The sequence below is a fragment of the Typha latifolia genome, chromosome 7 (assembly GCF_019914945.1).
Source record: "Typha latifolia isolate L0001 chromosome 7, TyphaL0001v2, whole genome shotgun sequence".
Classification (NCBI taxonomy): domain Eukaryota; kingdom Viridiplantae; phylum Streptophyta; class Magnoliopsida; order Poales; family Typhaceae; genus Typha; species Typha latifolia.
Genome location: NC_133092.1, coordinates 11,487,088 through 11,502,172, shown reverse-complemented (window position 1 = coordinate 11,502,172; position 15,085 = coordinate 11,487,088). Strand labels below are relative to the sequence as shown.

The 15,085-nt window shown below is 35.9% G+C and overlaps 2 protein-coding genes across 2 annotated transcripts; both read right to left on the bottom strand.

The window, feature by feature from the left end:
• Positions 1-269: 269 nt before the first annotated feature.
• Positions 270-5,644, bottom strand: LOC140792546 (meiosis-specific protein PAIR2). The gene is made up of 22 exons (XM_073143614.1): positions 5,641-5,644; positions 5,482-5,538; positions 5,034-5,130; positions 4,871-4,939; positions 4,675-4,767; positions 4,437-4,560; positions 4,208-4,277; positions 4,059-4,100; positions 3,540-3,668; positions 3,349-3,465; positions 3,001-3,043; positions 2,877-2,918; positions 2,443-2,567; positions 2,277-2,289; positions 2,090-2,160; positions 1,913-2,017; positions 1,677-1,827; positions 1,253-1,329; positions 1,085-1,142; positions 808-977; positions 587-700; positions 270-522 (listed from the first exon to the last, which is right to left on the bottom strand). Exons 1-22 carry the CDS (start codon positions 5,641-5,643, stop codon positions 469-471), a joined length of 1,824 nt encoding a protein of 607 aa, XP_072999715.1. The 5' UTR covers position 5,644; the 3' UTR covers positions 270-468.
• Positions 5,645-7,454: 1,810 nt separating this feature from the next.
• Positions 7,455-13,520, bottom strand: LOC140792983 (mitochondrial import receptor subunit TOM20-like). The gene is made up of 6 exons (XM_073144267.1): positions 13,221-13,520; positions 13,038-13,116; positions 12,766-12,935; positions 12,629-12,676; positions 9,467-9,553; positions 7,455-7,943 (listed from the first exon to the last, which is right to left on the bottom strand). Exons 1-6 carry the CDS (start codon positions 13,317-13,319, stop codon positions 7,815-7,817), a joined length of 612 nt encoding a protein of 203 aa, XP_073000368.1. The 5' UTR covers positions 13,320-13,520; the 3' UTR covers positions 7,455-7,814.
• Between the last annotated feature and the right edge of the window lie 1,565 nt (positions 13,521-15,085).

The window sequence follows — 15,085 nt, the reverse complement described above, 5'->3', positions numbered from 1 at the left end:
AAATATAAATCCAAGAAGTCATCAAGCTTCTTATTTAAAATAATAATAATAATAATAATAATAATAATAATAATAATAATAATAATTTGGCACTCCTATAAGTTCTCTATATAGAGAAAATAGCACCTTGAGGTGAACTAAGATCAGATGAATCAAACTCAAGCTGCCAAAGGAGGGATTAAAAATTTAATTTGCTTGCTCTCGAGAAGCCAATCACTCGCAGAATTCCATCTGAAAACATGATAATCGATAACTGCAACAATCTAGTATAAAATCGCATGTAATACAAACATTTTATAATCATCGAGTTGTCTCAGATGGAAGCCTGCAGCACTAAAAGGTGGAAAAGAAGAATACTTTTTTTTTTCTCTAGTAAGAGATCATGTCAGGCATGAACTAGGTACCCTCACGATAGACCCTGTGCATTTACAATTGAAAACTTTTCACAATTCCGTATATTATTACCCTTCACTCTGCTTGCGATTTCTGGCGCTTTACATATCGAAGTATAGGCTCCTTCACCTGCCCAAAGCAGCCATAAGTTAAGTTTTGATAGCCATTACTGTAATACTTGTGAATAACATACCATGCTAGCCTTCCTCGATCGCTTGTCTTGAGAAGAATGGCAGCCATCACCACCACAAGAGACCCTACCTCTGGTTCTTTCTCCCATTACTCCACTCTCCAAAGAAGCAATAGGCTGTGAAGTTGACATGATTTTATCTTAAAACACATATGATGAACAAGCTCGTTTGGTAAAGAATTGCAATAATGCAGAAAGACTTAGTCCTATGAAAGTACGCAAACCTCAAGGTTGCTTATGGGAGTTCTACTTTGATCCTGATATTTTGCTAACTCTCCCTGTCCACTCTGCAGAGATACATCCTGATGTAGTTCAGATCTCTCTCGGGTGCGTGTAAGATCAGATCCAATGGAGTGGAGGAAACCAAATGTAGACGCATCTCTCTTGTTTTGATCTGGTCAGGAAAAGTAACATGAATTATTTCAATTGAACTTGTTGGACTTTCTTTAGCAAAGATTGCTTCTAAATCCTAGATTAAAGTTGTTAAATTGTTTATTTCACCTTTGGGAGAGATATCTGTTGCAACAAACTTGAAAGGTTGTCCGTTGGTTTTAATCTCCTGCATGAAAACATTATTATGTGGTGCAAGATACATGACTGTAAGATATAAATTTTGGTTCAAAGATCATAAAATGCAGCTCTTTTACTTAATTGACGTAGATGTGTTACCATTTGCTTGCTGTCCAATATCTTTTTGACCTCAAGGAGCTTTTTGTTACTAGACTCAGAATGGACGACGCGCTTACCTGCAACCATTTTTAGTACATTTTAGTATTACAACATAGCTAGCCATGTACTTGTGACAACTGATGTTATTGATCTCCAGATTTAGTTCGTTCTTTATAGTACTATGGTATGCTTATATGTCAAAAGCTAATCCAAAACAATCTCTAAGCTTTCCTGACTATCCTCATAGAGACAGCATTAGAATTTTATGTCAACATCTAAGTTAAAATATCTATTAAGGGAAATATCAAGCAAGTTCGTTAATATTATCTATTGGGATGAGCATTGTTTAAGTTCCTTAGGTCACCTAGTGAACACACAATTGCACATGAAAAATTGAAGAACACATTCAGTTCCAAGTACTTACCCAACCTCCTGTTTACTGAGCTTTTAACGTATCCATCCTGCACCATTTTGTCAATTAGCTTTCTCACAGTGTTTTGGTTAGCTTCCCCATCCAACTTTCTCTGAAGCTTGGTTACTGTCACATAATCCATTGGAAGAGCATGATACAGAGCCTGCAGCCAAGCAACAAATACATTGTGTCAACAAATTAAGCAGCTGGTCAACATACTTGCAGCATATTATGGAGGATCAAGCTACCTTCATGTACATGAAATCCTCAGTATTCTTGTTAGTTTTCTCAGTAGGTGAAATGTCTTGCTTCTCGACTTCTTGCTTCACAGCGGATGTATTGGAGTTTACTTCCTGATAACACAAATTCTTGTTAAAGATTATACAAGAATAAGGATAAGCAGCAGTTACTTGTATAAATTTTACCTTGTTTATGGTATAGCTATCCTTGGTAGCTCTAGATACTAATCCTTCTTCCAGTAGCCTCTCTATAATATCTGGAATTCATTCCATCAACTATCAATTTATCATACTAAAAGAAAGAAAAGGGGTTCTGCATTCCCTTTCCTAAGAGTTCAGTAAACTCAGTGCACAGAAAATTTTTCTCCATTACCTTCAATCAGTGCCTGAAAAATAATTGTAATAGAAGAGAATTAGCAAGCCATACTCTTTTCTAACAATCTACTAATTTCACATTTGGCAAAGAATACCATTTATCGAAAATTTGCAATGATATATCCTGATTTGGATTACCATTGAATGACAAAATGCTTACTTACCACTGATATGTCTGGGAAGTTTGAAAGAATATCTGAGAGATGAACAACATTAATGTGTCTAGAACTTATCCATTCCCTCACTCGAGCTGTCTGCTCTTCCTCATGAGCAGCATCTTGAGTCTCATCTGCATCAATACAGCCTTGAAACAATGAAGACTTACACGGAATATATAATGAAAATATTTTGTTTAGCTCCGTAATAGAAAAGGCGAGCAAAATAAATATGATGAAACTTAACAAGATATCCTGACTGAAAATTGTGCAAGGAAGATCCTTGTTGAAAAGATCAAAAGGTGTGGATATTAGAATAAATTAATTTGCCAACATTTCAAGAAACGAATTATCATTTGTAATTTACAAAAGGTAAAATTGAAATAATAGTGACTTAATCTCATAACTCACAACGACAAGTAATTTGATCTAGCCAAACTGACCTTCAGAAACCATGTCATTATCTTCATGCAGACGCTTACCACCTGTCAGTTGAGTTTAGTAAGCTCACCCAAAACAGAGAGTTTTGAGTCTCTTGACTGACTAGAAATGATTATGAATGTTTACCAATTGGAGCAACCATATACTTGTCTGCATGAGAAGGGCGGATCTGGGAGACATTCAACTAGTTAGGTAAATTTCTTAATGACTTAGGAAGTAAAACAAAAAAAATTATTTATATGTAGCTATTCCTAATTTTATATTATTACTAGATTTTGATCGTGAACCAAAATAATTCAATGCACATCACAGCAAAGGTGCACATACTTAGAATTAGACAGCTAAACAATCTAATAAGCCTAATTGGCTAATCCTAATTATTTGTCGTAGCCCTACATTATGCCAGTAGCCCCTGTAACATCCGACTCTAATCATCCTAAGCTTTTCAAATCAAGCTCCACAGGTTAGCATTACCTCGCTGTCTGAAGATGAATAGTCATCATCGTGCATAGAATCACCACCCAGGCTCCCCTCTTCACCTTCAGGAAGATCACCATTCTCATCCTCACACGGATCAAGGACACTCTTAACCTGCAGAAGGCCAAAAGCATGAAAAGGATTTCTAAAGGGGAATTTTGGTTAGTGAATTCCTTTCCCACTTGTACCTTCAGAGCTAATACAAGGTGCTTGCTGTTCACATTTCCAACTTCCATTTTCAATGGATTTTTGGTCCAGGAATTAATAGCCTCATTTTCGCAACAGCTTCTAAAAAATGGAGGCTCATAATCTTCAGGCTGTAATTACACCAATATTTATACTTATCAAATTAGTATTAGCAATGTTTGTTTCAAGGCTAACAAAATTTTATTTTCTTTTATGCTTAAACTCAGGAATGCTCTATGAATTAAACAAGGAAAATGTGAAATTAGAATTTAGAAATGAATGATTGTACTTCTGATAAATAGAGTATATATGCTTTCTGATAAAAGAAAATTAACCATAGCCAGTAAAACTAAATGTCAGGAGACAAAAGAACAATTCCATTCATATGCATTTCCCTGTTTTAAAATGGATTGAAGGGGCAAAAGGAGCACAAGGAACATTGAATTTATTAAATTAGTAATGATTTAAATCTGAACTAAGCACAAGGAACATGGATTATAGTTAGTGCAACTATTTCGTACCGTGCAATCATCATAGTACAGGAGCTTCATTAAGATGGTGCGCTGAAACAGAAAGAGAGTTTTCTCAAGCTTCTCATCAAACACAGATATATCCACATATTCTAGTGGAAAATTCAGAATATTTTACTACACTATCTGAAGACGATTACCTCATCTGGCATTTGATCAAGAGTCCTCATCAGTGATACCAGGGTACGAACCATCTTGCAAGCAGCACTCCTAAAATTAAAAGATGAAATACCGCTTCAGAACAGACTAAATAAGAATAATATAATATACAACCTTTTTTTTGAGAAAAATAATATTGGAACCTTAATGTTAGAAAAATATACAGAGAAATAAAGTTAAAGATAGAATCTAGAGGATGCTTAGTAATACCTCATCTGATCAGGGCTGACATCTGTTGTATTAGAGTCGATAGTTGAAACATTCCTTTTGCTTCCAGTACGAGTCACATGCATGGACACCTCTTCCTTGTCGGAATTGCCATATCTGAAGGAAACTGCGGGCAGAGATAAGAACCACAGGATTCACTGATAATGATTACTTTGCTTTATAAGTTATCAAATTCTGCAAAGAGAAGAGTCCAAATTCAAATACATCATATTGCACTCACATGCATACTCCTCAATCATTGGGCCTCCTACTTCTTCACAGATACAGAACAAAAGAGTCTTCAGATACTTCTTCTGCAACGCGTCATAGACACCTAAAAGGATTATGAAGCAAAACAAGACCATAAAAATTGGTTAAAGATCAATAGAAAATAACACAAATGGAATATAAATATATAATTAATGAAAGCATTGTACCTTTCTCCATCCAATCAATGAGTCTCCGTGACTCCTCATCTATGGGCATCAGCTTCTTAATCTTCATCTCTGAGGAACAATAACAAAAATTCACTCAAAATATGATTTAATTACTGATCTAAAGAAGAAAAAAAGCCAACGTTTCTGTGGGACAGAATCTGACCTAAGGCAGGAACTGACTTGTCAGTGAAGTATTTCTCAGGAAAGAGACCTCGAATGTAGCTGATGTTGAAGATAGCAATCCGAATAAGATTCCTCGTCTGTCAAGATCATTATTAAGTAAGAATTCCTAAATTAAGCTCAAAAAACGAATTCATGATAATCCATCGATTACACACAATTGGAGAGCCAGATCTGAACAGATCACTGATCTGGATCAAATTAACACCGATCTGATAGCTAACGTATGAAACAAGATCAAGAACTTAGGAATGATCAGTAGAAATCGCAGATCAAGGAAAGTCCGAGTAAAGGACTCCTATTCGCAAAGCTACGCAGTAGAATGTTTTGGTCTAGAAGAAATCTAAGAGCTAACCAAAGCATTCGATTCGAATTCCGACGATCTAACAGTTAGCTAGATCTTTACTTCGATCGGAGAATGAGAAGGTTACCAGGAGAAGAGAATCCTGCTCTGTGATTTCCGCTTCCTTCACTCTTTGAGCGACCACCTGGGAATAGAAATTTACGTTAGATCTGGATCGAGAGAGAGAGAGAGAGAGAGAGAGAGAGAGAGAGAGAGAGAGAGAGAGAGAGAGAGAGAGAGAGATCACCATCTTGATTGGGGGGGGCGGAGAGGAATGGGAGCTCGAGAGATGCGGGAAAGAAGAGGATTTGAAATGAGGGGGGAATGGCGGGGCGAAGGGGTATTTATAGGGGGGAAGGAATGGGAGGGGATATAATAACAGTTTGAATTTTGAAAACTTCCATGTAAGGGAGATGGGAATTGGGTTACCTGCGGTAAGCTTTTCCGCCAACAAATCTCAAAACTTGGGCTCTATTTTCTCTTCTTTTTTTGGGGGGATTTTCTTTCCGTATCACCACCAATATTTATATAAATTTCTTTTTTTTTGACATATCTGCAAATCGAAATCCTCTTCTACTTAAATATCCGAGGGGGATATATTGGTAATTTCGTATATTAAATCGAAAATATCTTTCATATTATTTCTCAAAGAAGTACAAGGAAACATAGAGAAAATAATAGTATAGGCTTACACAATAAACTAAAAAGGTAGACCAAGATATACAAAATTTATACCCTTTCCTTTTATAGTAGAATTATCTTTTTGAGCCATGGTTAGTTGAATTGTATCCAAATAATAGAAAATAAATTAAAAGTAGAGGAATATATAAATATACTATCATCTGCTAGATGAATATACTGAGTTTTTGACCAAACTAGACCTATTTTATATTTATTTTTTATCGAAATATATTGCTGCTCAAACTTATTATCAAATGGAGATCTAATCATTGTAGCCCTAACAAAAATACTTAAATGATTCGCGTTTAGCGTTTTTAAAAATATCGATTAGTTCAGCTTTTTTATCGTCATACTTTTTTTACCTTAAAAAGCTAAAAAACTAAGTTAAAAAAAATTATATACATAAAATACTGATCAGTCTGGGTGTCCTAGCCTGGTGGGGTGTGGCTCTGCCTCTTCGATTACTCATTTCCTATCTGAGTCTAGAATTATGCCAATGTCAACCTGAGAGGGGTGGCCAGTCTTGTGGAGATTGTATGTTGCTTCTAATATTAAAATGTTCTTTGTGAAAAGTGTTTTGTGGTCGGCTCATTAGTGATGCAAGACGAGGTTGAATCCGTCAAACTCCTCCTCCTTGGGTGTGGTGTCCCTGGGAATAGGGGTTGGTTTTGAAATAACACTCAAGGTTCACTTTCTCTTATCGGATCAGCTAGAACAGTGGTGACTGGACTATCCAAGGAAGCGGAAGAGCTAATAAAGGACTCTCATTGCTTATAGTATGTGGCATTTGTAGATGAGTTGTAACAATAAGATCTTCTAGCAAAAGACCTCCACCATCAACCAATTGGTTTTCAAACTATTATCCATTGTTGACGAGGCGGCGGCTAGAATTTTGAGACGCAGCGGCGGAGGTCTATTTTGATCAACACCGAGATAGTGTCTTTTGCTGCATCCAACGCTACAACAAGGGCAGATTCTATTGCTGGAGGTTGTGACGAGTCCCGTGTTCTGGTGCGGGAGGCAGCTCCATTCTAGAAATACACCGAGTGTCTGTCTAGATACCCAAATGCCAATATACCGTCGAACAACTTCTGCGCACTAGCGCAGAATTTAAATGAAAAAGATGTCCATACTCAAAAGGAAGAAGATTGGTTTACAAGAAGTCACAAGTGAATCGAAGACTGTTGATTACAAACAATTGCATAGTGCAGAGTACCACCAATGTTTGATCTAGACAAGTTATATTTAGACTGCTTTTCCTGGGAAATACCGAAGCTGTGTGGCTACGTTTAAACAAGTAGGGCAAGTATGACTAGATCGATCATCAGAGATGTAAAACAATTGAAGCAAGGAAGAATTTCGTCTGCCACAAACATCATATGCACTATAAGGCCAAAAATTCTCATTCTTAGTTCCCAGATAAACTCCAATATTTGACAACCGCATTACCAACCTTAGAAGGCACAACTCAAATGTATGATAGGGATTCTGTCATGCTATGGCAAAAAAAGACTTCTATGCCAAAATCATATTTTAAACGAAACGAGAACAAAATAACCAGAAGCATGCATACACTCTGACCATGTTTGGCTTGGAAAGAAATAAGCAGCTAAGATGCATGCGTTATTTATCCACTGTGCCCTTACTCAACTTCTTCCATTCAATTTGCACAGCACAATTGAAAGAATAAAGGGCAGAAGACTACTTCATTTAAGCAACTGGAGTTGGAAGCTAGCCTCTTCACCGAGAATGTGGCGGTGGGACATTAGATTTGGCCATTCCCACCCATACTACAATACCAACTGCAAGAATCACCCAACCAAGTATGTCATACTTCATGTCACTGCTCTTCTTCTTTTTCTGAGTCACCTGGAAAGGATACTGTCCATTAGCTGAACAGTGATTGCCTATACTCTTAGCAAATAATACAGCATGGTGCATGGACAATAAGAACTCTCATTTGGGAGCAATAACCAAAAATTTCTAAATTACAGACAAATTAGAATGATTATGATTTCAATAGTGTTGTACTTCAATAATTACAAGTTGATACATGCTTTTATGTTCAAGAAATACAAGCAATGCCCATATAAGTCAGCTAGGAAGCAGGACTTTCATCACGAAGTGGGATCATATGAACACTGGAATAAATTGATATGTTGTAGTACGTAGTAACTAGTAACTGTAGGACCATAGCCTTAATGCACTATTAAGTCGCAAGTTGTTTTCATCGAATTGATGTGAAACTGAGAGTATGATCATCTAAATATTACTCACTTTCAGCATTTCATTTCTTACTAAGTGAAAGTAAAAAAATTTAAGGATAGTAAAAGGATGTCTCCTCACCTATTCTTCAGGATTTCGTATGAAGAGTGCTACTAATATCTTGTGACACGATTCATTTGTCAACCAATTCATAATACATGGCAAAGCATCTCAGTGAAGAAACAGAACATCTAATAATGATAGAGGACATCCCAAACGCATGACGAAGAAATCATAGGTACTTATTCCAAGTCGGCATAGTGTAGTCTAAAACTAGAATAGAATAACTGTGAATCAAGCTTTGAGTTCTGATTTACTGTTTTATGTTGCCTTGATTTTTGTTCAGCATGTAGTTTAAGTTGGAGACACCAAATTAACGTTAGGTTCATCAACTGTCATGTCACACTAGTTGCCTACAAAGTTCTGATGAAGGGAGGTATTGAACTACGTCATGCTAGTAGTGTCACTGACGGGAACCATGATCTAGCACCAAGAAGGTGCATAGAGAACATGTTTGTGGCCTAGTCTTGAGCCAGAAGCCTAAAAGCTGACCATCCAAATTTTACTCCGTGTCATACATTTCTACATTCAAGATCTTGGACAGCTTTCTCTAGCAAACCTATGGTTGAGTTTGGATCAACCAGAACTCAATCCCATGCAAGCCATTGATATTATTCTCTTTCCTTTATTATACCAAAATTATCTCAAAGTTCATTCTACAAGTTTGTTGAATCCTCGAGTATTTATCATTGGAAACTTTAAGTCCTTTTTACCTCATACCCACTTATGATGACTGCTGTTCATTTGGCTACTTGCCCTTCCGCTATCTCTTTCCCTTATATGCACATTTGCCATTCTTGGTCATGTTTATATAGATTGAACCAGAAAATTAGTAGCAATTACTCTAAAAATCTGAGCAGCTAATAATAGCACCAATATAAGTTGCAAAAAAAGAAAAGAAAAAAAAAGCTAGCATACAACATGTATACATGCAATACAGATTTCCCCCTTTTTTCTGAATCATACAAACTCAATGCCCATTTATGAACAGGAGAGAACACTGTAACCTTCTATTTTGAGCCATCTCAAATCTTTAACTGTCTTTGGTAATATACAGCAGACAATACCTTTGCATTTGAAGCAGAAGATGCCCCTTGTGGAGCCTGTTGACTGGCCATCATCTGCCTGTGGAGCTCCAAATGCAGCTCAGGTGCCTGAAATAAGTATTAGGCTGTAAGTACCAACTCAGATTTGGTAAAAGAACGAGCAGAGATTAAATATCCATATCATAAAAATCAAAGCATAGCATTTAGTAATGTTGACAGCACAAGCAAAGACTTTTCAAAAGCAATACAAGCAAACAAACCTCAATTGTCATAAATCAATTCTTAGTTATATAAATATGTTTGTTGAGCTTGAGCAATATGCTAGAGATAATTGGAAAAGAAAATTAGTACATAAAGACTTGCAAAAAAAAAAAAAACTACAATGATGATATTAGCTGCCAACCACGATGGGGAGGAAAAACAGGAACTTTTATCCCATGAGATAATACTCAAGAATGTCAGTACCAATGACCAAAACAATTCTTTTCATTCATAAGAGCGCTTTGATATTCTGAATGTAACCCTTCTGTTTTGCATTTCAGAATCTATTGACAATAGGAATATTATGTAATTTGTGCATGTGGTGCAATAGCATTCTCAGTGAAGGCTCATCAGTATCAAACAGAAAAATTAAGGCCAGAGGCATTTTTCTGGTTAATCCAGAATGTATACTTTATACAGTCTTCAAAGGTCATTTGGTCTAACAGAACTCATAATTTCATGTTACCATAAGATTCCGCCTAATGTGTTAAAGACCAAATAAATTTACTAATCATTTCTAGACCACAAATTTGCATAATTTCTATGACAAAGAACACCGCCTGAACAGTCTCACATTCTTAGCTTAAATTATCAAACATCCATGCACAAATAGCATCAGCACATAACAAAATTCTTACTCAACACTTGATGTATGTTCAAATTCGTACAACCCAAGATGACCAATACCAATCTGTCACAGTTTTCCATGCGCTGATCTACCATCAGTCAACGACGGACCATTTGGAACAAGGGCACCCAGACTCATGTTAATTGGTGTGTACAATGTCAATAGCTTACCACATTAGCTTTAACCATTTTGATTATGTTGACATGAGTGTTGAGCTAATTATATAACCAACTGCCATCCAAGCAACAACACTCAAAGAGAGGTGTTTAATTCTGGGCCACAGAAAATTACCCAAGAATACTCATAAGACCAATTAGAGGACATAATAATATGCAATCGAGGACGCATGGCATAAGACTTGATAAATTGACACACAGAGCTTTGCTATTTCATGACATAAAGGAAAAAAAAATCACTTGAAGCAATTTGAATAGTGAATTCAAGTAAATTGGCATTGTGGAAGGAATTACAGAAGTGAACCAAATAAGGAGCAAATGAAACAAGAATATGTGAAATGTTCTAAAAAAGGATAGATAGTGGTATCAATAGATTTTATGAAGCTCAACAAACTGTATTTGAATCCTCACAAGCATCAGGTCTAGATCCTTTTTCAAAGCATACCATATCATCTAATATAAACGATTTTCACATGATTACCACTAAAAACTTTTAGAAAAAATTGCATATAACACCCCACCCTATCCTTTAACAAAATTATGATTTACAACTTACATTTCATTATTTACAAATCGAGCCTTATAAGTTAGTAAATATGTACAGAAAACACCTAACTGTTATTTAAATTTAACTAAACTTCTGAGTTAAGTTAACTAATACTAAAAAAATTATAAAAATATCATACTAAGGGCACTTTAGTTATTTTAAAACTAAAATACCTCTACTTAATATAATATTCTCACAGTATTAGTTCAAATTTAACCCAAAATATTTTTTGTACATATTCATTAAATCATAAGACTCAATTTATAAATAGTGAAAATATAGAATGTAAACCGCAATTTCATTAAAAAGCAGGATGTTATATGCAAATTTCCCAAACTTTTAAAATATTATAATTGCCAAATAAATCTTGACTCTCTAACAATTGCCATTCTGTTAGTTTTTTTATGGGTGATCATTAAAATTAATAGCATATATATATGATTAAAATATCCTTCTTTCTTGATGTTTGGTGTGTAAAATAAGATTTCATTTTCTTGTAATATGATATCAAGTAATATTAGAAGATAGATTTCGAATAATTTTAAGCAAATTATAAAGGGAAAAATGGTCTTTTCATAATATAGATTTAGTTTTAACCATGATTAGTTAGATTTAATTGGTGACATGACATTTTTGAAAGAGCTCAATGATTTTGATGGCAATAATGATATTTTGAAGAATGTAGTGGCAATTGTGATATTTTAAATGTTTTATGTGTCAATTATGAAAAAATCCCAAAATTTTAATGTAGAGTAGAAGAGGTACAGAACTACAAATAGCACTTGTATGTCCCAGCAGCAAGATTACTGCTGAGAAAAGTATCTATTGAGACACCACAACTAAGATCCTTGGAATGGCTTCCACTAAGGGAACAAAACAGGATACACCATTGCTCCATCAATCTCCATCAGTCAGAGATGCATATTCTTAAAACCTGACCCAACATTTCACCTTTGTTTCACTCACATCCTTCATTAAGTCAACCCTAATCAAGAACCTACCTCATAATATTAATCACAAAATGTACAAGATCCGACTTGTCTATCAGATTATAGTTTCATATTCAACTTCATTATTTGATATTCAATTCTTCACTCCATATGATCTTTAAAATCAATCCGCTAATATCTTAGATTGCATTACCCAAGAACTGGATCTAAAATTTTCATGTCACCAGATGTACAGAAAAAAAAATAATTGCAATATTCTTTCCAACCTTGGGAATAAGTAGCTTCAAAAATAACTGAAAGAATGTAAAATGTTACAAAGAAAAGAATGTGCAATAAGAGAACCTAAATTCTCCAAAATATTGTCACCTGACAAAGAAATCTTTAATGAGTAGACAACCATTATAAGTACAACAGAGACCAAGATATTATCACTCAAACATTGAATATGAGTCACGAACTATAGAGAAAGAAAATAATAACATACTCTTCAGATGTACCAATATTGAAGAGCGCTGTTCAAAAGATGACTCGCAAGGTGAAAGAGAAGAGAGAAGAAAGCAACAACATTATATTAACTGATTTCAACAGCAATATAACAAGCAATAGAAAGAAGAAAAGTACCTTAGCTGACAACTCCAATGATTTAATATACAAATCATTTCCAGGATCCTAAAAGAAACCAAGATGTCAGTTCCCCCAAAAGATCACAAACAACCAATAGCAAAAGCACAGAACAAAACCACGCATAAGATTTATACCTCTTCCAAAGCCTGTTTGAAACATTGAGTCGCCTTTGCAAAGTAACCCTTCGCCGTCTCGTGATCCGGGGTATAAAAAGCATGTGAAGTGTGAGCATTTCCCAAGCACCAAAGTGTATCGTGCTTCCCCGGATTCGCCTCCAACGCCTCCTCCAGCTTCGCTACCGCATCTAATACATAGAAACAGCAAGAAATTACATTACAAACTACTCATTTCTTACCAAGAAAAGAAACTTTAATGTCAAAAACAACATATTAAAGTATACAATCACCTTGAACATACTTCACGCTATCAGGACCGCTCTGGAATTGCGATAACTCAAGAAGCGCTCCTCCCCATCGCGTAAGATTCTTTAGAAAAATAAAGAAATGAGAAATGAATCGCATTAAGATTTGGAGATCGCTAGATATATTTATATACACATAAGACGACCAGATTAGCCAAGAAAGCTCACGTCAGCGTCGATGGGGTTGGCGGCGTAGGCCACCTCCGCGGTCTTGCGCGCGTGCTCGAAGAAGAGGAGGCGATCGAAGTCGCTTTGAGGCAGCTCCATGGCTTGCAACGATCTAAGAGAGGGCGAGAAAGGAGCGGATGAGATCTTGCTAGGGTTTTGAGAATGGCGGAAGAGGGAAATAGGAGGATGGGTGGGGGGGTTTTGTATCGGGGGAAGCGTCGCGCCACCGTGGAGATAGTTTACTGCGGACACGTGCGAGGTGGGTGCGAAGCTTCGGATTCGCTAGAAATTTATTAGGATACGAGGCTCAAGATAATCCACAAACGATATGACCACTTATTATACTGTCTCAATCACTCGTTTATTATTTCTTAATAATTTATATAGTTTTAATTAATTTATTTATTAAATGAGTCAGCTAAAAGGTAGAAAGAGATATCAGATATATGCGTTGTAGTAGTAAATTCAAGTCAAATGGGTTGTGTTAGCATTGTTTGTTTATATTAGTCACACCACAACTAGATGGGCAATAAATAGATAAGCTATGTGGGTTTTTTATTAAAAGAAAATAAAAATATATTACTTAATCACCTCAGTTATAAAGCTGCTAAAATAAGCGACCAAAAGAGTTCAAGGTAGGACCCTTTCTAAAGTAATACTAAATTATGTTTCTATCTGTAGATTTATTAGCTTCACGGTAGATATAGTTAACAAGTAAAAAAGTTAACAAGATATTTAATATTTATAATTATCTATTATGGAGGAAACAGACCTCAGGCCTAGGTGAATGTCCTTCAAGATGTTGACAAGGAGTAGGAGTCAATCTCAACTTAGAGATGGGAGATGTGTCCTAGAGGATGCACATGAAGGTCTCTCTAAGGCCATTTGCCTCGGCTTCAAGAGTGGATAAGTAGAGATTGTAGTGATTGCCGACTATGATCGGGAAAACTGATGAAGGATCATAGGATGAAGCTAGCCCAGGTTTATTGGAACTCGAAAATAAGTCGTTAGTGTTAAACTTTATGAACCCAAAGAAAGGTGATTCCCAACGGATAAGGGCTAGGGAAGCGGGAGTCTCAAATACTCATTGGCAAGAGCCAATGTTCTTTCCTATAGCAAGTTAAGAGAGTATTTTAATCAACCATCTCATAGATTGGGCAAGTCTTATCAAAACCAAGTCTCAGCCCAGTTAAAGTAAGTTAAAGTAAGTTTGGTTAGAAGTTTATTTTTACTAGATTTTTCAGATGAAGATTTTGATTTTTTGAGAAACACAAAGATCTTTTTGAGAAAGGAAGCCTGTGTTAAGACAGCAAATGAAGAGAATCACAGGGTCAAGGCAAAATAACATCTTTGTACATAAACCATTTTCCTATATTGAGTTTATCTCTGCTTCTTGTAATCAACCTATACATGTAGCATCTAAATTCATATTAGGGCACCTTTGTAATCTGCATATAAATACAATAGGTATTGTCTCAACAGCGATTTTAGCTAGCTGAGACTTGTCCAGCATAATATTCTCATATTCCTCTCTTGGTATCAGAGCAAGATATGGCTAGCGCCGTCAATAGCAATGTCTCCGGCGATGTTCAAGGAGAAAACACTGGCAACACTAGTAATACTAGCAAGTCTTTAACTTTTGTAGGTAATCTCCTTGGTTCTTTCTGTTCTATGAAGCTCAATCATGATAATTTCTTGCTTTGGAAGAATATGGTTCTGCCTGTGATTAGAGGCAACAAAATGGAAGGTTTCATAACAGGGGCCAAATAATGTCCACTTGAGTTCATTGAGGTAACTATTGAAGGAGCCATAAAGAGTGAGCTTCAAAACAATCCTGAGTATGAAAACTGGGTTGCTCGGGATCA

Excerpts from the sequence above, each read along its gene's own strand:
- LOC140792546 (XM_073143614.1), bottom strand. Across the intron at positions 2,919-3,000 it reads GTATATGGTTGCTCCAATTG|GTGGTAAGCGTCTGCATGAA; the intron begins GTAAACATTCAT and ends CTCAACTGACAG. Across the intron at positions 1,143-1,252 it reads TATTGGACAGCAAGCAAATG|GAGATTAAAACCAACGGACA; the intron begins GTAACACATCTA and ends GTTTTCATGCAG.
- LOC140792983 (XM_073144267.1), bottom strand. The coding sequence starts at position 13,319 with ATGGAGCTGCCTCAAAGCGACTTCGATCGCCTCCTCTTCTTCGAGCAC. Across the intron at positions 13,117-13,220 it reads CCAACCCCATCGACGCTGAC|AATCTTACGCGATGGGGAGG; the intron begins GTGAGCTTTCTT and ends ATTTTTCTAAAG. Across the intron at positions 12,677-12,765 it reads TCAAACAGGCTTTGGAAGAG|GATCCTGGAAATGATTTGTA; the intron begins GTATAAATCTTA and ends GGTTTCTTTTAG.